The sequence below is a fragment of the Ochotona princeps genome, chromosome 5 (genome assembly GCF_030435755.1).
Source record: "Ochotona princeps isolate mOchPri1 chromosome 5, mOchPri1.hap1, whole genome shotgun sequence".
NCBI classification, from domain to species: Eukaryota; Metazoa; Chordata; class Mammalia; order Lagomorpha; family Ochotonidae; genus Ochotona; species Ochotona princeps.
In genome coordinates this window covers 72,341,045-72,362,287 of record NC_080836.1, presented here as the reverse complement: position 1 = coordinate 72,362,287, position 21,243 = coordinate 72,341,045, and the positions used below count along the sequence as shown (strand labels likewise).

Sequence of the window (21,243 nt, the reverse complement as noted above, 5' to 3'; positions counted from 1 at the left end):
AGTGTTTCTACTTTCTTCATTAAACCTATAAAAAGTGCTGATTTTTAATGTACACTTTATATTCTGCTAATTTACTGAAGTGTGATGGTTTGGCTCAGGGTTGTTGTTAACTCCCTGGGGCTTTCTAAGTATGCTACGATGTCATATGAAAACAGATATTTTCACTTAAAAACACACATAATAAAATCTGTTCTTAACAACAACCACAAAACATTCTTTTGCCTTCATTTAATCACTTAATGCTTCCAACAGTACAGTGCTTCCAATCAGTGGCCATCCTTACCTGGGATTCAGGAACAGGTGTTGACACGTCTAAAACATGATGCTGAAGATTCCAAAAAGCTAACAGAAAATATGAGTTCACTTGTCTAAAAATGTTATGAAGTTTTATAAAGAAGTTGTGTGCTTTTATATGTGTGTAATGGAAAGTTCATGTAAAATAGGATTTGTAAAAAACTTTCAAAAATTTTATGAAAATGCATATTATGGAAAATTATGTTTGGGGCTTAAAGATACTTTTGAGCAAAGTAAAATATTTTTCCATGAACTTTTTTGAAGTGTCTTTATTTTGTGTGTAACAAAGTATCTCAACTCCTATTTATTATTTTTGTTTTTCATGGGCATTCAAATTTATCAAAGGATTTTCCAACACCAATGGGAGATAATTTTTCTCTCTCAACTTTTAGTGTAGTATATGATGTTTTAAGATATTATAGGGGGGCCTGGCATGCTAGCGTGGCAGTTAAAGTCCTCGCCTTGAACACACCAGGATCCCGTATGGGCGCCGGTTCTAATCCCAGCAGCTCCACATCCCATCCAGCTCCCTGCTTGTGGCCTGGGAAAGCAGTCGAGGATGGCCCAAAGCCTTGGGACCTTGCACCCACATGGGAGAGCTGGAAGAGCTCCTGGCTTCAGAGCGGCTCAGCACTGGCCGTTGCGGCCACTTGGGGAGTGAACTATCAGATGGAAGATTTTCTTCTCTGTGTCTACTCCTCTCTGTATATCTGCCTTTCCCATAAAAATAAATAAAACTTAAAAAAATATGTATTATGGGGGCCAGCGTGGTGGTGCATCAGGCTATCCCACTGCCCTGGGGCACCGACATCTCATATGGGTGCTGGTTTCTGTCCTGGCTACTGCATATCTCTGATGCAGTTCCCTGTTTATAACCTGGGAAAACAGTAGAGGATGGCCCAAGTCCTTGGGACCTTGTATCTGTGCAGGAGCCTGAAGAAGCTCCTAGATCCCAGCTGTGGATCAGCTCAGCTCTTACCACTGTGGCTACCTGGGAGCGAGCCAGCAAATGGAAGATCTTCTCTCTGTTTCTCCTTCTCTGTAAAAGATATTCTAACATTGCGTCACCCTTACGTTCCTGAATAAATCTCCCTTAGGTAGGATTTGTTTTCCCTTGCAGTGGTCTGTGGTATTCTTTGTACAGCAGTCCCTCTGCATCTGAACGGGATATGTTCAAAGATGCCTTATGCATGCCTGAATTGTGCTTACCACTGAACCCTATTTACATATTGCATTTTTATCAACATAAACACCTATGATGGTTGAGTTCATAAAAACAGCCAACACTAAAACAGACACTATTATCAATGAATGCACTACAATAAAATTCCTAGCATCCACGGGCTTTGGGGCCATTATTAAATAAATAAGGGGTACTTGAACACAAATTCTGAGATATCACAATTATCTGATAACCAAGATAGCTGCTATGAGACAAAAGGGCAGGTCCAGGACATGCTGGACCAAGGGATGACTCATGTCTTAAGTGGGATGGAGAGGAACAGTGCAGGATTTCATTACACTAGACACAATGGCACACATTTAAAACCTATGAATTATTTCTAGAATTTTCCATTTAATATTTTCAGACCAGTGTTGACTGTGGGTACTTGAAGCCACACAGTGAAACCACTTAAAAGAGGGCAGTAATGTCTTATTTACGTGGTTTAGACGTCTGTGTTATACTTGCCTCATAAAAGAGTTTTCCTTTATTGCAGTGTTCCAGAATATTTCTTCTATGAAAACTGGTCTATTTAAGAATTTAACACCAAAGGGGTCAATTTTGGTTATATGAATTTTCCTAGGGAATTGTCCCTTTCATCTTAGTTTTTACAGAGAGGGGAGCAAAAAGGCATCTTGTGATTTTTAAAAATTTTCTCAACTGAATTGTTATTTTCAGGCTGTCATTTCCTTGCAGATTTGTGCTTTATTTAATGTTTTAAACAGGATTTTCATTTAGTAGCTATCTCTCTTGTTTTCCTAGCTCTACCACAGTAGTGTCAGCCTTTATGATTTCCTTCTTTGTACTTTCTTTTGTTTTTTGTTTTTTTTTAACTCTGAGATGGGGACTTAATTTGCTTTTAGTTTTTAATTTTTACTCATAAAAATATTTCATGCTATGAATTTTATTTTGGGGATCTTGGCTATAGCTGGCCGAGCTCCAGCCACTGCATTTGAGAAATGAACCGATGGAAGATCTGTGTCTCTCCCTTCCAATTAAATTAATCTTAAACAGAAATCAGCATGAACCAAATTAGGCCTGAGGGGCAGAATTTAAACCCACACACATTAAATATGACCAAGCAGGAGAGTTCTTAATGCTAAAACTTAAATTCACACAAAGTGTGACAGTTACAAAATGACAGTTGACAACATGAGTTACAAAAATAAAAAAGCAAAACAAATTATCAAGCACACATCCATCAACGAGCCCCAGATTCTGCTGTCTTGCAACCCCTGTAATTTTTTTTTTTTGCTTTGGAGAACAACTCTTTAGCCAGCATCCCTGACCTTGCACACGCCACATGAGCCACACCAGCAGGGCCTGAATCTTAGCTGATGTAAACCTGGCATGCCTTTTTGTGGTCATCCTGGAACAGGAGGACAAGCAAGGGATGGGAGCACTGCTTCAGGCCATATCTCACTTGCTTCCCAACCTCCAAGGCAGTTGTCATGAGACCGTTTCATATCAGCTCCCTGGTTCTGATGAGCCATGAAGTGTTGGTGCACTGGCAGGCCATAAAATCTTGCTGAAGCATTGCACTGTCTCCATCAGACAGGATATTATGTTATCTGTGCTGAAGCCATCTGGCACCTGATCCCAATGCCATCTTATGTAAAGGACATGGGACTGGCACTTCTGACAACTTTTTGTGTTTGTCATTGATATAATACATTTCCTGGATCTCATAAAGGGTTGCTGATAGATGTGTGATTGAACATGGTGTTGTTCTTTGTTGTGTAACTAGGTGTAACTGTCACATCTTTATTCTGAATTTAGGCTATAGCATGAAGAAGTCTGCTGCTTTGCTATGTTTAATGCATTTAGGTTTAGATTCTGGTGTGCAGGCTAAACCTATACTTGCCTGTTGTTTGAAGATTAATTCATTTATTTAAGATGGAGAGACATACACAGAGAGATCTTCCATCTGCTGTTTTTCCCCTCAAATGCTCGAGATGGCTGGAGACAGGCCAGGTCACAGTCAAGAGCTGAGAACTTCAAACTGCATATCAGAGTTTGGGTCCCAGCTGCTTTGCCTTCCATTCATACTGGAAACCTGAGTCCCTCCCTGCCTCTCACAGAGACCCGATGGAGGTTCTAGGCTCCTGGCTTTGGCCTGGCCCTAGCAGCTGTGGACATCTGGGGGAAAAACCAGCAGATAGCAGATCTATCGATCTGTTTTTCAAATAAAATGAAAACAATGGAAAAGGACAATCTCAGGTTGGTTACATGATGTCATTAAGTGTCTAAAAAAAATTAGTTCTTCACCAGAGTCCTAACTGTTCAAATAACTTCTGTGGGCCTTAAAAAATTATGGAAAACAGAATCAATCGACACATTTGTGGCTGCAATATTTTTGGAACAACTTGCTTCTTAGAAATACTATGGAAAACAAAGGCATTTCTTAATCTGTGTATTTCAATGAACACCAGGGGCAGGTAGTTAGTCTAGCAGTTAGGACACCCCCATTCCATGCTGGAGTCCCTACATTTGATTCCTGGCTCTGGCTCCTGCCTGCAGCCTCCTGCTACACAGACTGCAGGTCAGAGGTGATGGACCAAGAAACTGGGTTCATGGTTCAAGTTTCTGGCTTTGGCATCCATGACAGTGAACCAGCAGATGGAGTTCTCTTTCTCTCTATTCATCTCTCTCTCACTCTCAAATAACTTTTAATAGATCTTCATTTTTTATTTGAGAGTTAGAGATAGTTAACTTACATCTTTGCTACAACCAGGGCTGGACGTCAGGCTGAAATCATGAGCTGAGACCTCAGTCCAGGTCTTCTACGTGTGTGGCTGGGAGCTACTTACTGAAGTCATTTGCTGTTTCCTGAAGTGTACACAAGGAGGAAACTGGATAAGCAGCAGAGCAGCTGAGACACTAAGCAGCATTCTAAGACGCAGGCTCTTCCAAGTAGTACTGAATGCCCAGCCCAATCATTTTTTTTAAGAAACAACAAACATGAGCTACTTGATGCCTCAATATTATTCTCAGTATTTTTGACATACCACTGCTATAAGAGAAGTATAGGCTCAAAGTTCAGATACTATAAATCTATTATAGAAATGCTTAAAAATATCAAAATAAATAACCAAATCATCACACCAAACAGGCTATTCTAACGAAAGTCTACACAAATACAATTTATGCAACCAGCACAGGAAAGTTATTCATGGTTCGAATTATACAACCTTTTCCTTTTACTCTGTCTCCTTATGTCCCCTTTTACTTTCAATCCTCTGGGAAAAGGAAGAGATGCCAATGTCCCTAGAGCACTTTCAGAAGCAGCTCATCTGCAGAAGTTGATCGATAACTCAAAAGCCTATGAACAACGTGGCCACACTAAACAGGTGGCTTCAGCTCCCAAGCATCAAACAAGATTCTTCCACCACACTCCCTCCTTTGCATATTCTTCTCTGTCACTCCTTTGGCCATATTCTTTACTGGTTTTATTCTAATAATTATAAGCTTTATTAGAAATGATCATCAGTCTAACTCTGATTCTCTCCTTGCAAGCTGATGTAACAAGATTAAAAACCAATGAAGACGCATGATGCATTAGCTTTATCATTAATGATGCCCTTTGGGGACAAGTCGTAAGTAAAGAAAATGTCTTTGTACTCAATCAAGAGGATATACACTCCCTTTGCCTGGTAGGACAACAATCAGAGGCAAAACATTTATAATCCATTATCATGGGCATCTCTTTTGTGTAGTAACTACACTCTTTTCTCCAATATGGAATTCAGGAAGCAGGCTTTCCTGTGCTAACCCAGAACCAAAGTTAATTATTCTGAGGGCTACTGTCACACTGTTTCAAGATTATGATTCCCCAATGTTTCAATTAACCATTTCTTTATAAAGGATTCAAAAGAACAAATCTCATTTTAGAAAAAGAATCCTAAAAATAGTGTCCTATCTTACAGCACTTAGGCCACTTGTGATCATCAAAAAGGTACTTCTGTCACCTTGGCTGACAAAGTAAATAGGTAAATTTTTTAACCAAATGTACTAGCTCTGGTTTGCAGAAACTTATTCCTCCCATTTCTAGAGGCTAAGTATAGAATTAAGGTCTGGGCATCTTCCATGTCTGATGAGAACAATGTTCCCTGTTCCCTGAGTCCAAGAGGACAATTGATTGGCCGCATCCTCCGGAGGGGTTGGATGCTGCTTCACAGGGTCAAGGGAATGGGCTGAAACCAGCTCCCTCCACTCCTCCCATGAGGCACTCATCCACTCCTGAAAGCACTGCTTCATGACTCAACTTCCTCACAGGCCTCTATTTTTTTTTTAATTAAAGTTCATTTATTTAACTTTGTGTATTTGAAAGGCAGAGAAAGGGGGGCGGGGACACTCCTTCCACCCACGGGTTGACTTCCCAAGTGCCTGCAAGGGATATAGTTGGGCCAGGCTCCAGCCAGGAGTCTGGAACTCAGTTTGGGTCCTCCACAGGGGTGGCAGGGACTCAACCACTTACGCATCACCTGCTGCCTCCCGGGAGGCACCAGCAGGAAACAGGACCAAAGGCAGAACTGATAGGACTTGAAGGAGGCAATATGATATGAGACGCATCCGGCCCAAGCAGCAGCTTTACCTGCTGCGCCACAATGCCCATCCTGAGGTTCCTCCGCTTAAGAAAAGGATTAAGTTTCAACATAAAGTTTGGAGGGGACACATTCAAACTACAGCCATCAAAGTAGTTGTGGGTGATAGGCTTTTTCTATTCAGTGAAGTATCTGCATTAACACTGACACTTCATATGGCATCTAGCTTGAACAAGATAGTTGCTTGATGTCTACCTCTGTCTTTTCTTGTTACGTTTTATTTTGTTTAGTTGGAAGCCAGAGTGACAGAGAAACGGGAAAGAAAGAAATCTTCTATCTGCTAGATAACTGTCCAAATGGCTCAACCACTCCAGGTGGAAGCCAGGAGCACATGCAGGTTTGCTTTACATGGGCAGAATGGGCTCAGGTACTTGAGCAACCTTCCACAGCTTTCCCAGACCTACATCAAAAAAACAGAGCAATTGGGATTTGAACCAGTGCTTTTATACAGGATGCCAGCATTGCAAGGAGTGACTGAACCTACTGCACCTAAGTGCTGGGCCCTGCTGTTCAGTGTTCAACGCTTCCAGAGAGAATCTTGGTTAACACCAGCTATGACGGCCAACAGAGGGCACAAAGCCTAAAATCTTCCTACCCTCTCAGGAATAGGTGGTTCTGAAGCCATGGGAACAAACAATTGTCAGAATCTGTTTTACACTTACACACCAGATGAAGGAAACTTGCTCCATTGTATATGCTTTGACACCCATCAATGACAGGGCCTCACTGCTGAAAGTCAAAGAACAATGGACCCATTCCGATAAATAAGCCTCTGCATGCCAATCAATGAGCCACAACCATCTTGAACTTCTTCCAATCCTTGATTTCCATGCATTCCCAACCCCCTCCTCCTCCGTGGGATCAATACTAGTCTGTTCTCCTCAAGGAGGACTAGGCTTGAACATCTCAGATCTTCTGCCAGGCAGGCCACAAACATGGTTTTGTCTGTTTTTCAGATACATAGTGCGGGGCACATCAACTTCTCCAAGATTCTATCTGGTGTTCTTTTCAATTTCTTAACTGTTTACTTGATGAGACTACATGATACAGGACAGAAGCAACACTCATAAACCAAGCACCTTCACCCGATCATTTATCTGTCTCAGACTATATGCTGCACCAGCAGGTCCAAACCATCAGGAGAAAGTCACTGGTAAGAGGCTGACCACTGGGTTCTTGCCAGCCATGTGGGAGATCTGGAATTACTTTGAGACTCCTGGCCACATGTGGCACAGCCCGGGCTATTCTTGGCATTTGTTGAGTAAACCACAGGATGGAAGATCTCTTTTTTCCATCCTACCCCCTTCCATTGCCTTTTTTTTCTTCAAGATTTACTTATTTTTATTTGAAAGGCAGATTTCACAGGGAGAGAGGAGGACAGAGAGATAGACAGAGATCTTTCATCTGCTGGTTCATTCCCCAGTAGGCCAGAGCTGGGCTGGTTTGAAGCCAGGAGCCTGGAGCTTCTTCTGGGTCTCCCATATTGGGTGCAAGGGCTAAGCATTTGGGGTATCTTTTGCTGGTTTCCCAGGCACATTAGCAAGGAGCAGGATCTGAAGCGGAGCAGCCATCCAGGACTTGAACCAGCACTAATACTAAAGGTTTAACTTACTATACCATGGCAGCAGCCCTGTTTCTGCTTTTGAAAATTTTTTATTTTATTTTATTTATTGATTTTTAAGGACAGAGATGCTAGTCTTATCAAAGTTAGAATTTGAGCTAGAAGTGAAGATACCAGTTGGGAAGTCTGCATTTCATATTGGGTACTTGGGCTCCTTGGGTCTGCTTACAATTCTAGCTTCTTGCTAAGGTGCACCTGGGAAGCAACAAATAATGGCTTAAGTATTTAGATGCTTCCATCTCCAAGACAGACCTTGGTTGAGTGCCCAGCTCCACTATGAGCCTATGAGGTGTTGCGGGGAGGGAAATATCTCATTCTTATCTCTGCCTCTCACGGTTAGAAAGTAAAAAAAAAAAATTAGAAAGTTCTGCTAGTTATTACCCAGCACTTGATATGCATGAAGAATATTTCAAAAAAGTTCATGGAAAAATGGAATTAAGTTTATCCTCATAACAAGACACATCGAAATTACATATTTTTCCACAATACAGGCTTTCCATGACCTTTCTGAAGACTCATGCATGCATTTCATTTTTAAAATAACTGAAAAACAAGATGTAACAGGCAATAGCATCTCCTATCATACAACAAATTAATATAAATTTATTGAGTGGAAAACAGGGAAAAGGACAATAAAGATGGGGTGGTTCAGTATTGATATAAAAGAGTTCATAGAAGGATAAACTATGGCTCAAAATCTTTAGCCCACATCAAAAACGTCACATTCTTATGATTGGAGAAACAGGCCAGCCCCAGTTGTTGGGCTGGTGAAATCGCGGAGGTGTGGCAATACATGAAGAAGCTCCTTTGTCAAGGACATCACTTCCTCTCTATGTCAGAATGATACTTCTTGGGCATAAGCCTAAGATTCTGTTTAGTCTCCCATCGTTGTAGAGCAGACTGGAAGGGCATGTTATTGTGCCTTTTATCTTGGTCCTGTTGGAAAGAAAACACAACTACACTAACTGTTCAAAACTAACTGCACTGGTTAGAAACTGTGTGTCTCTTAACAGTGCCATTTATTCATTGAGATGAGTGGTTTTAATCTAGACACTTTGGTAGAGGAAGAAGTTTTCAGAACAAAATTTAGTCCCCTGGTTTCCTAGCAGTAGGTTGAAGAAATTTAAGGATTAGTGGAGATGATAGCTAGATGACGAGAGAACTTCTGTAACTGAAAATCTGAGAAGAAATAAATCTAAAATTGTTTATGACAGTCATGTTGCAGCCTTACCTCTTCCTGCCACCTGTCTTCCCGGGGAAGCCTTTGTAGCCGGTTCTTTGTCAGCTCAAGCTGTAGGCCATCAAATCTGCACTTAAACCAGCGGTGAGCTTCTTCCAGGTTAGCTGTTATCTGAACATGTAAATGCTATCATTAAAATCTATTACAAAGAAAGTTACAAGTGTCTTGTGAATTAGTTCAAAATATTTTTTTACCTATATGGTAAAAGACTCAAATAAGTTATCTGAAGAACCTACTAAACCTTCACGTTCAGTGTTGCTGCTTTTCAGACACTGGTTGATGTGTCTTGGTCAAATGGAACTAATACGAGAACCACAACAAAGGGAAGAATCAAAGCACATGGTGGTATTGAAAAGCAAAGTATACACATGAAGAACTCTTTGCATTTGATAGCCAGACTCATCTTTTGAATTTCTGAGCTCTCTATAATCAAATATTTCTCTGGAATCCCTGGACTATTAAGACTGGGTTTTATGGTTGTGCTTCATAAACTAGCTGGATCAAGTAATATAAGGCTAGACCAACTTAGTGTACATTGTACATTTTCTATATCATCAAAAGATCTTACATGCTGGCTCTTTTTTTTTTAAAAAGATTTATTTTATTTTTATTACAAAGTTAGATATATTGAGAGGAGGAGAGATAGAGAGGAAGTGGAGCTGCCGGGATTAGAACCAGCGGCCATATGGGATCAAGGCAAGGACCTTAGCCACTAGGCCACGCCGCCGAACCCCATGCTGGCTCTTAATCACAAACTTCCAAATTATTTTTGTTAGCCTTGAGAAGTGTGCTGTCAATGGTCATTTGGAATCTGTATATGTGTGTCTGGCAGAAACTTAGGGAGAGTCTCTAGATACACTGGACACTCCTGCTACATACTTGAGACACTTGGTATTTTGAAGTAGATTTTTATATATAAGAAATCTATAAAATTCTGGAAAAGGCATAGACAGCTGTGCAGGAATTTTAAAACCTCTGGCTTCAAAATACATTTTAATCCCATTTTCCAAGACCTTTATCAAGTACTGTGTTTCTGTCGCGGCTTGGAGAAGGTATATTCCACAAGGAGAAGGTATATTCCACAAGGACAAGGCCCGTCTTCTGTTTTTAGTTCTGTACCTTGTTTACTAGCAGTCTGACAGAGTGCGTCCTCAACAGCTCACACTACCAACTACTTGTCCATTTTAGCTTTTGCAGTGTCACTTAACTTTATAGTCACAAAGCAAAAACATATTTCTTGTTTTGTTTGTGTATTCTGATGACAGCTGTAATCCCACCTCCTAAATCTAATCAGAGCAAGCCAAATCCCACCTTTTTCTAGCATCCTTTACCAGTTGGTGAATGAGAATGAAGCTAACAATCATTGAAACTAAGCCTGAGACATCGAACAGAACAACAGATGCTGAATTAGAAAAAAATACAAAGTAAACCTAACTCCCCTAAGGACTCAGTGTCACAGATGGCATACAAACTTGAATTCACCAGTCATCTTTCCAATGTACCATTCTATGAGTCACACTGTCATGTAAGGTCAACTGACAGTAACATCACTGTGATATCTGAAGAATTTCTATATTCTTTTTGAAAGGCAGTGTTAGAGAAGGAAAGAGAATGAGAGAGATCTTTCATCCATTGATTTCCTCCTCCTTAAATGACCAGAATGGCTGGGGCTGGGCCAGGCCAAAGCCAGGAGCCCAAGGCTTCCTCCAGGTCTCTTATAACACTGGCCCCATGAGTTTCTGTATTGTTATCTGGAAAACAAGGTGACTGTGATAGACTAATCTCAAAGGTTCTTTGTAGCTCAAAATGTATGATTTAAATTCCTTTAAAAAAGCTAATTTTGGGAGTGGCATTGTTGGTGCGCTGGGTTAAGCTGCTGCATGTCAGGATGACATCCAGTTTGAGCACCCATTCTTACCCTGGCTGCCCCTTCTCACTCCAGTTCGCTCCTGATGCACCTGGGAAAGTAGTGAAGCTGGCTCATGTGCTTGCACGCCTGTACTCATGGGAGACACCTGCACAGAGCGGTAGGTTCTGGTTTGGTCATTTGGGGAGTGAAATAGAGGATGATGGAAGGCATCTCTAATATTGCTTTTCAAATCAACTTTTCTTTTTTAAAGGCCCATTTTAGGAGCCAGCACCTAGCTTCACGGTTATGACACCTATGTCCCATACTGGACCTGTGTGACATTGATTCCCAGTTCCATGCTAATGCAGACCCAGAGAGGAAGCGGTGAGGGTTCAATTATTGCATTCCTGCCATCCATGTGGAATACCTGGACTGTGCTCCTGACCTTGGTCCTGCTCATTGTGAGCATTTAGGGAGTTAACTGGCTGATGATCTTCTTAAAATAAGACCAGTTTAAGTTTAAAACAGAGAAAGCATATCCTCAAATTAATTAAATAGATCCTACTTCACACTTTCGTATTGATTCAACAAAAAGTTTTAATAGTTCATGCCAAAAATTGAAATCCACATGCATGTGCTGGTTTTCCCTTATACTTGGGGCAAGAACGTGTACTTCAGGTTTAATTAACATTCTGTCATGAGGACACAGGATCTTTTTTTGTTCTTTTAAAGATTTATTTATTTTACTTGAATAAGAGACAGAAAGGGAAAGGAAAAGAGAGATCCTCCATTCCCTGGCTCACTCATCAGATGGTCATAATGGTCAGAGTGGTTCAAATCTGGGAGCCATGAGTTTCTTCTGGGTTTGCCCAGTGGGTGCAGGGGCCCAAGGACTTGGGTCATCCTCCACTGCTTTCTAAAGTGCATTAGTGGGCAGCAGTGATTCAAACAGGCACCCAAATGGGATGCAAGTGTTTCCAAAAGAGGATCAACCTGCTATGCTACCACACCAGCCCAAGGAAGCAGAGTCTCAATTTAAGTGACTTATTCTTTACCATAGGTATTATGCTTAACAAATTACTGGGTCTGCAGTTGCTTTCCTGACAACCATGTTAGTGAAAGACTTCCCACCGACCCGGGTTTCTGGGCTGCTGCCACAGTCTTTGTGTCCTGCAAGGGCAGCTCACCTGTTCTGATTCCACACTGGCTTCCTTCAGCTTATTCTCTGTTGCCTCTTTACATTTCCTCAGGTGTCTGACAGTGTCTTCCAATTCCTGAAAATGCAATAGGAAGACTTTTATGAACTTCCAATGTATCAAGAACCACAAAGCTTCCTACTGTAATAAATGGAGAATTAGGCAAGTAGGATGAGGTACTAACTTTAGACATTATCAATATACAAAATAAAAATCACTGCTTTCAGTTTAACTCATAGTTTTAGTCTACCATTCCAGACCTTGATTGTGATAGGGTGAAAGTGATTAACATGTCTATTCAGAGCCTGAGGGACATTTTTCTTTGTAGAGAACTCCTATCAATAGAACCCAAAATTTCTTTACACAGATATAATGTTATTATGCTGGGAACAGCCAAGGGTCCTCATAAGAGCAACTGCATTTTGCTGTAGGACAGAACCAAGGAGTACAAAGTTGTTACAACGCTATGAAATTCAATCCAGAGGTTTTCCTTAGGATCTGGTATAGTATTTGTAAGCTCTAGCTATTCATCAAAGATGAATACTACATGGGGTGCCATGTGTTGTGTTGTGGCATGGTGGGTACAGCTGCCACTGGCACTGCTGGCCTCCCAAATGGGGGCCAGTTTATGCTATCGCTGCTCTACCTCTGAAGCAGCTCCCTGCTAATAGTCTGGGAAAAGTGAAAGAGGGTGCATGTGTTTGGGTCCCTGCACTCACACGGGAGACTCGGATGCAACTCTTGGTTCCTGGCTTCAGGCTGGATCAGCCCTGGCTGTTGTGCCATCTGGGGAGTGAGCTCTCTCTCATTCTAACTCTGACTTCCAAATACACATGTATACATAGAAATGAATGTAAGTTTTATTAAACTGACAACGGAGAACATTTGTGATATTCGGGGCTGTAGAGTGTTTCCTGGGTACTGCTATTCTAAGGAGTTAGCTAAGGTGAACAACTTGTACATGTTAGAATTTTTGAAAAGCTCACTGTTCTAATGCTGAGCTTTCGTATATGCCATTTATTGAAACTCTTTGGGATGGACCTTAAGAAATGTTTTTACCCGACATCGATTCTCTAATTCCTGTCTTATTTTCCTCTCTGTCTCCAGTCGCAGCTCTTGCTGTTTATTCCGTGCTGAGGTATCGTACTGACTCTTGGCCAACAGCTGCATCTCCTTCTGCAGGTTACTCATTTCTGAAACAAATCTCTGGATGCTCAATGACTGGAACAAAGAGGGAAGCATTTGTTGAGGCTGGCCAAGTTCAGGATTTTGCATGAACGGTGAAAACAAGACTGAAAATCATCTACCTGCTCAAAGTTTTTTTTCTGGTATTGGTCCTTAATTAGCTCCATTTGTCTCAATTCTGTTTCTATTTGCTGAAAGTAAATATGGAAATGATATTAAAAGATGATCAGTGGAAAAAACTGGCTTGCTCTTTTTGGCTATAGGATGACAGAGTCCCATGTAAGACCCAAAGGTATCAGTTCCTACTGGGCTCTCTCCCCACGTGGTCCCCTGATTCCCAAAGGGGAAAGTCCACTACAGTCAACACCTATGTTAACACAGCAGCCCCACCTCTGAAAGAGACCAACCCCTGAAGTGTCTGCCTGCTTTCCAGCTGTGACCATCATCAAGGTTCTGCTACCTGCCTCCCTCAAAGAGCACCAGCTGACCCGGCCTGCACAAGGTGAGTGAGTGAGGGGAGGCTGGGGGTCTCTCATACAACCTTCATCCTCTCGATGTTCTGAACATTATTCGCCTTAGCTGACAAGTAGAGCTTAATCTGGGCTTTCTGATTCTTTATTTTCTCCTTGTTACTGTTTAGCACTTTTTCTAGTTCTGTAATTTTCTGCCGCAGCTCCCGGTTGGTCCGGGACACTTCCACTGATCTGAAGTTGGCTTCATCAAGGGCTTTCTTCAGCTTGGAACACAAAGGAAACAAATTGGACCATTTTTACCCTCCAGTTAGAAAAGCTTGTTTCATTTTCTCCCTATGTTTGTTCTCTTTGGGTATTTCTTTCAAAAAAGAGTAAGTAAGGCATTAATGTCTGGTTAAACCAATGCACAGAACAGATCAGGTGATTCTCAAAATTTTAACACTAAGAAAGAATCTTAGAATGGATAAAGATCATATGTACGTATACATATGTGTGTGTGTGATTTGACTTTTAAGAGCACAGTTTGGGAGTCAGACCTAAACTCAGATTGCAGCTTTCCCATGTTCAGCATGCCTTTCTGCTTCTGCTTTGGATTCTTCAGTCAGCTGTTCCGTTATGAAGATGATGATAGCCTACCTCACAGAATACCCAACAGAGAAACAACAGAGGAAGAGGGTACAGCCTAGTGCGGTCACTGCGCAGTAGTTATTACCATGCTTGAATATTTTCTTGTCACTTGCAATCTCATGTGTAGACAAGAAAAAATAAATTGCATTGTAGTCCATTTAAATGCTTGTCGGCTACTTAACATCACTGAGATTTTTTTTTATTGCTTTTTGTCCTTAAGCAATTTTTTAAAAGACTTACTTATTTTTATTGGTGAGATATACATAGAGGAGAGACAGAGAGGAAGATGTTCCGTCTGCTAATTCACTCCCCGACCTGAAGTCAGGAGCTTCTTCCAGGTCTCCTTTGTGGTTGTAGGGTCCCAAGGGTTTGGGCCGTCCTCAACTGCCTTCCCAGGTCACAAGCAGGGAACTGGATAGGAAGTGGGGTTGCCAGGATTAGAACTGGCGCCCATATTGGATCTTGGTTCATGCAAGGCGAGAACTTTAGCCACTAGGTTATTGCACCAGGCTCTGTCCTTAAGCAATTTAACAAAGCAGAGACTGTGGAACTCCTTCCAGGTCTCCTACATTGGGTGGCAGGATCCAAGCATTTGTGTCTCTTGCTTCTTTCCCAAGCACATTAGCAGAAAGGACTTAAACTGGGACCCTGATACGTGATGCCAGAGTTGCAAGAGGTAGCTTAACTTGCTATGTCATTATGCTGGCCCCCAGACCCTGACTTTACATCAATCTTGTATGACCACCTGGCTAACTCACTGTTAGATTAATGCACTGATAATCACTGCTCTGTCAAAAGCTGACACTTATGTGTAGGCACAGTGATCATTTCCCTACAAATATGTTGCAACAGACCTGGAAAGTAGTGATGATTTCTGTTTCATGCTTAAGGAAATTCAGATTCAGAGGTTATGACTTATATTTATTTAGATAGTAAGTTAACACACAGCTAGTCAGAGGCAGGGCTGGAACTCAGGCAAGTCCAAGAGCCCATGGAAGCTGTTCACTAGTCACTGAACTCAACAATCACCCTTCTGTGGGTCTCCCTTCAAATTCCTCATCTTCAGTGATTCTTACAAATTAGGTTTCAGATTTATAAATATTCTGAACAATGCTCTGACTAAAGGTAGATTTTTACATTTAAGGTACATTTTTAGTTTCCCACAGAATTTTACTTTTATAACACTTATATTAATATAGTGCCTCACAACTCAGAGAATTATCTTCTATCATGTGAATTTCATTTGGTGAATGGCATCTATTAACTGAAATTACTAAATGTAACAAATTTTGCAAAATAGACCAGTCACCCCAACCCTGTCTTGGAATTACTTATTTCCTTCTACTTTGTTCACAATGTAACAATGAATGTCTGTTTCATGACTTTTATATTAACATGCTTCTTCGATTTAAACTCTATTGTCAACAGAAGTACTTTGCTTGGCTTTAATGAACTAATATCTGAATTAACTGTGAGAACTTTTATGAGCCTCCATACCACCAGTTTCTCTTCATTCTTCTCTGCTTCCCACTGCTGTCACTGACCCTTCCTGAAACTATTATCACCCTCTGCACAGAAACCAATTGTGTTCTTCCTGGGCCTGACATGTCATCCCCACCAGTCAGTAGGCAGGGCATTCACCAGCCAGCCTCATCAATGCGACTGCTCTTTCTGACATTTTCCAATGTCTCTGATCAAGATAACACATTGTTCATTTGTTCACGTTTCCTGTTTCTTTCTAAGCTTTGTCCACGTGCTTACATGGGTGTGTAGCGCTGCCATCTATGTAAGACACAACCCTATATTTTCATTACTTTCCTTCTATCACCCAATAAACCTTTTAGTAAGCTTTGCCTTACTCTGAATTTTTTCCAGTTTGTACACAGAAAACACAAAATGTTTTCTGATGTTTTGCCTATAGTGGAGATTATAGTAAAACAAGTGTCATTTAGCACACATGAGAGCCTGAACTGGTTTTCTGCTGATGCCCTTGAATGCCTCTCAGAAAAAGAATGATAGATAATGGACGTTAAATGAATTGAGGAGACAGAGGACTTTGTCAGATGGAAGTCTCCTTAGTCCTCTATCCCACAATTACCTCTCGGGGATGGAAAAGCTCTCATCAAGGCCTTTCTTACGGGCACAGGGATTGTACATGAGAAGTGTCCTACGTACTGCTTTACAGACAGACAGACGGCCCAACCTGCTGATCGAAGGAGACTCCGAAGAGTCAGAGAACACCAGTAAGCTTCCTCCACAGTCCCTTTGGCCTTCTTACCTCAGCAACCTCCCGTTGTGCTGCCTTCTTTGTAGTTTCTCTCTCTGTTTGAAACTGCTTTCTTAGAGCTTCTATGCGTTCAGCATGCATTTCTGCTTCCACTTTGGATTCTTCAGTCATCCGTTCTCTGTTTTGAAGAAGATAATTAATAAATCACCTTTAGAACTCATCCTAAGTGGTAAGATTTGGAGAGGAATGTGAACCACTCCATCAGAGTGGGGAAAATGAGTTGCAAAGTGGTGGATTAGTCATTAGATGAACCCCATGGATCTAGAGCTCATTAAGAAAAAAGCAGGACATTCACCTGCAGCGTAAAAACAGCAAAAAGTCATTTTTCTATAAAGAGATCCAACTAAAGCAGTAAAAACTTAGATCTAGAAAAAATATTAGAGGAAGCAATCATATTGAAAAGAAAAGAGGTATTGGTTCTTTTGTCATTTTTTTTGCTGTCAGCTATGCACTCCTTAACTTTAGGCTTCTTATTGTTTCTTTATCCTTAAAGTGAGAGTCTTCAAACCGTGCAGGTCAGAATGGAGTTCCTGGCTCCAGGGCTTCAGCTTCCTCCAGCCCTGGCTGTTGTAGACATTTAGGGAATGAACCAGTGGATGAAAGACACACCTTTCGGTCTCCGCCTTTCAAACAAAATGAAAATAAATCAACGTGTTTCTTAAAAAGCTAAAGCCTTATATTACTAGATTAGCGTTATTCCCTTGATTTTAGCCAAAAGGCTGAGGAGCAATTAAGTTAGTGTTCTTAACTTGGGTTCCTTGCTCAAGAGCCATGCCTAAGCTTTTTTTTTTTCATTCCTATAAGAAGGTTTTTTGATTTCCATTTTTTTCAAGCCTTAGCTTTTGAGGAAGCTGAATCCCTTGAAGTAAGAGACAAAATGTTGTGTGTTGATAACTACACAGTTGTTAAAACCTCAATGGACTTATTAAAGTACAATTATTTTGAGTTACTAGTACAAGCATACTTCAAAAAGTTTGTTGAAAACAGAATGTAAAAGTTTACTTTGGCACAACAAAATTGAAATCCATGCACACATATTCTTAGGAAAAGCCTACTATGACATTCAATCTTCCTTCTCCTTTTTTTCTCTTCACAATCTCTTGCTCTAAGGTAGATTACACATCCTGGTTGTCCATGTGTCTCTGAACACTCCTCCAGTATTGAACTCAGCTTGTCCATTTCGGGTCACTGGGTTGGTTTACAGATGGATCCAACGGTGCAACTTCCTATCCCTTCCACCTTCCCCTCCCTGGCCCATAAGTGGATAATCTTTGGTATATCACTTCTAAAACTCACCAACACCTGTCATAAAGGCATAGTCTAAAGACATGAAAGATCTTGAAGTCACTAAATACATTTATGTTTTAAAAAAGCTATTTATTATATATTCCCATATTCTTGTCATAGCCACTCCTATCTGAAAAATGGACAATAATAAATGGAACAAAATCATTATCCCTACAGCACTACACTTTAACTTCCTTGAAAGAACAGCTTTCTAAACTCCTTTTAAATTTGCTATGCTTATTACAGCAAAGTGACTCCACCTATAGGTTTTACCTTCAGCCTATTGCAATCTGGACACAACTCCCAGAACTAACAAGATACCCTCATTATGGGTATGAGACAACATATCTTCCCATGCCTATTTCTTTATCTGTAAAATGGGAATAAATATCTACCATCAGAGTGTTCTTATTATTGAAGATAATGTGTCTGAATGTTCAGTTTACTACCTGAAACATGTTATGCAAATAATGTTAGTTGTTCTTGTATCATCATCCTTGATGTCATCACCACTTGGTCTCCGAAATTCAAATTCTGACTTTTTAAATTAGATCCTAATTTTGAATTAACTTCCTTCTTTAACTCAAGCTGCTACTTCTGCTTATATTCCATATAAACTATCACTTCAACTTCCATTCTTCCTCTTTTCATTATGGTAACAGCACTTAACATGAGCCCTATCCTTTCCACATTTTTACGTATACAACACAGTATTGCCACTGTGGTTACTGTATTACACCATAAATGTTAGGAGTATATTCATCCTGCTCTTATTTTCTTTTAAGGGAAATATCAGACTACTGAATATTGGTTCCTGAAGAATCCTCTGGGTAGTCACCCATCTTCTTTCCTCTAATGTTCTCTCACTTTTGACTTTCTCCAGGTCTACTGGGTTCTTTCCCCATACTTTTTCATCATGGTCCAGGTTCCTCCCAACCTGAAAACAAGACAGCAAAGTCATTTTTTTTTAACCTTGAGGTGCTGCCTGTTTTCCTCCTTTCTACTAACCAATCTCCTTGTCTGCCTTTCCTCTTCATTTACTTTCAAATTAAATCTTATATCTACAGAAATTATCCATCTGGAAGATTGGTAAATACCAGCTGCAAAGCCCCAATACTTTTTCTTACAACTCCTTCTCTCTGACGGTGCAACATCCCCCAACTCACTAATTCTGCCTTTGATGATAGTACATCCTCTTGGCTTTTTCCTTCTCTAAATGCTCCCTCTCTAGCTTCTTTTCTGTTGCCCTGAAATGGGGTAGATCCCCAAGTTATGATGTTGATTCTGTCCTTTATATACTTCTCCCCTGACAGTCAACCTTACTCTAAGCATTTAGCACTCATCTTTGTGCAGAGATGAATTGTAACTTGTAACCTCTTTTCAGATGTGAGCCTACATAATTCTAAATAATTCTACCTTGCATTCTGCCTTCCTGTTGGATGTACAATTTTTGCAAGTAACTTCAGCAGGCTCATACAACTCATTTGAAGCCTAATTCATCATTAATGAAAAAACAAACTACTGTAAGTGGTGGCATAAAGGTAAATACAGAAACAATGTTCCAACAAGGTATCATTCTTTTCCTGCAAATGCCAAGCCACTACATTTTTAAGCAGTAGTGGGAGTTGACTACATCTTATATCAACCTAAATAACTTTCAGAATTTGAATGGCTTGGAACTATGAATCATTTAAACCATACCTACTTGGACTGATATTAAAGAGTTTTAGATCATGCTAGCAATCAATACACATACGATGTCATTTTAACCAACAGTGAACACTCTCAAGGTAGCAACATTTCATCAAAATATAAAACATTCACCGGTGTCATATATGAAAATCCTCTTTTCTATTCCAGTTTATACTTTTTCCTATCACTAAGAATATTCACTAGCTTAAAGGAATAAAGATTACATGTACATTAAACTTCTGTTGGGTATAGATTTTGCTAGCAATAGCAAAGTCATATTTATTTCAATACTGCCTGAGACAAAATTTTAGTGGCTTGACGTGAACTTGACTAACCTAATTAACCTCAAGCCAAAACTGAAAATATTTCATGACAACATTTGCTCAGCTGCATTCATCCATTCTTGGGTAGACTGTTCTCACCCATCCTGCTGTTACTCCTTGTTCAGATCATGTCAAAGGGATTTTGTTTTTTAAACTGATTTTCATTTTTCTGAGATAGCCAGAGACAGAAAAAACTTTCATCTGTTGGTTCACTCTCCAAATGCCCAGTCAGGACTGGGACAGGCAAGAGGCAAAAACCTGGAACTCAATTCAGGTCTCCAACATGGGTGGCAGGGACCCAAGTTCTGGAGCCATCACCTGCTGCCACCCAAGGTATGCATGGCCAGGAAGCTGGAATGGAAGTTGGGTAAGTAGGACTTGAAACAAGCACTCTGACAAGAGATCAAGTGTCCCAAGGAGCAACTGAAATGCTGCACCAAATGCCCACCCCCAAATCATGCTTTTGCAGGACACACAAGCTTTGCAGAAACTTGGGCCTTCCAACCAGTATTTTTTATATTATTGATTAATCTTCATGTAAAGAAGCTTAATGATGTGTACAGAAGAGTGGAAAAGGAGAGATATGAGTAAGTACCCTCCAGTCACCAGTATCTCCTGACACTCAGCTCTGATGATTGCCTAGCATAGCTCTGCTGGAAGCACCATTTTTAAAAAGGAGAAAAGGATTTAACTGATGTATATGAATGAATCAGATTTACCCATTCAAATGGTCTTCATTTATTTCACTATCATAAAACTACCCTTACTTGAAGGTTTCCAAATTCTGCCGCTCAAGTTCTTTGCTTTCCAATTTCTCTTGAATGTGATCTAGTTTTGTTTGCAGGTTATTATTTGTCTGGAGAGCTTGCTCCAAGCTCATAGCCAGTTTCCTATTGTCTTCTCTAGCTGTATCCAGAGCCTTCTGTAGTGGCTCCATCTGAAAGAGAGAAGAGTATTTTTAATTCACTGTAATGGATTCAAGAATTCCATATCTTGCTTAGGTTTTGTAACTTGATGGAATGTTTTTATTATAGTTTAATAAATGTTTGCTTTATTTAAAAAAAAAAAAAAAGAAAATTCACCAGGAAAAAAAAAAAAGAATTCCATATCACTGAATATGCACTCCTTATACTACATCATCAAGTGCCACTGAAAACACTGAAACAATGATTAGTTGGAAACACAAGCAAAGATTCCAGGTGCCTAGAATATATACACAAGATATTACTATAAATTGCACAGCAGGCTTTAAGGCGGCAATAGGAGAGACATGTTCCATTATGCACAACAGAGCTTTGGAAAACATAGCGAGTTTGATTTATCTTAATTTCAGAAAAAACAAC

General features: G+C 40.4%; 1 protein-coding gene across 7 annotated transcripts in view; it reads right to left on the bottom strand.

Annotated features, from left to right (window-relative positions):
• The window catches only part of CCDC150 (coiled-coil domain containing 150), a 91,560-nt gene that overhangs the window by 2,773 nt on the left and 67,544 nt on the right, over positions 1 to 21,243 (bottom strand). For 6 of the 7 annotated variants that reach the window (XM_058664762.1, XM_058664757.1, XM_058664761.1 and 3 more), the window contains 8 exons: positions 20,668 to 20,837; positions 16,590 to 16,716; positions 13,753 to 13,947; positions 13,334 to 13,402; positions 13,086 to 13,247; positions 12,018 to 12,104; positions 8,973 to 9,092; positions 8,317 to 8,677 (listed from right to left, as the gene is read on the bottom strand). In XM_058664762.1, coding sequence (XP_058520745.1) covers positions 8,561 to 8,677; positions 8,973 to 9,092; positions 12,018 to 12,104; positions 13,086 to 13,247; positions 13,334 to 13,402; positions 13,753 to 13,947; positions 16,590 to 16,716; positions 20,668 to 20,837 — 1,047 coding nt within the window. In that variant the 3' untranslated portion in view covers positions 8,317 to 8,560. Of the gene's footprint in view, positions 1 to 8,316; positions 8,678 to 8,972; positions 9,093 to 12,017; positions 12,105 to 13,085; positions 13,248 to 13,333; positions 13,403 to 13,752; positions 13,948 to 16,589; positions 16,717 to 20,667; positions 20,838 to 21,243 lie in introns of those variants that run through there. The other variant, XM_058664760.1, reaches the window with a different exon arrangement.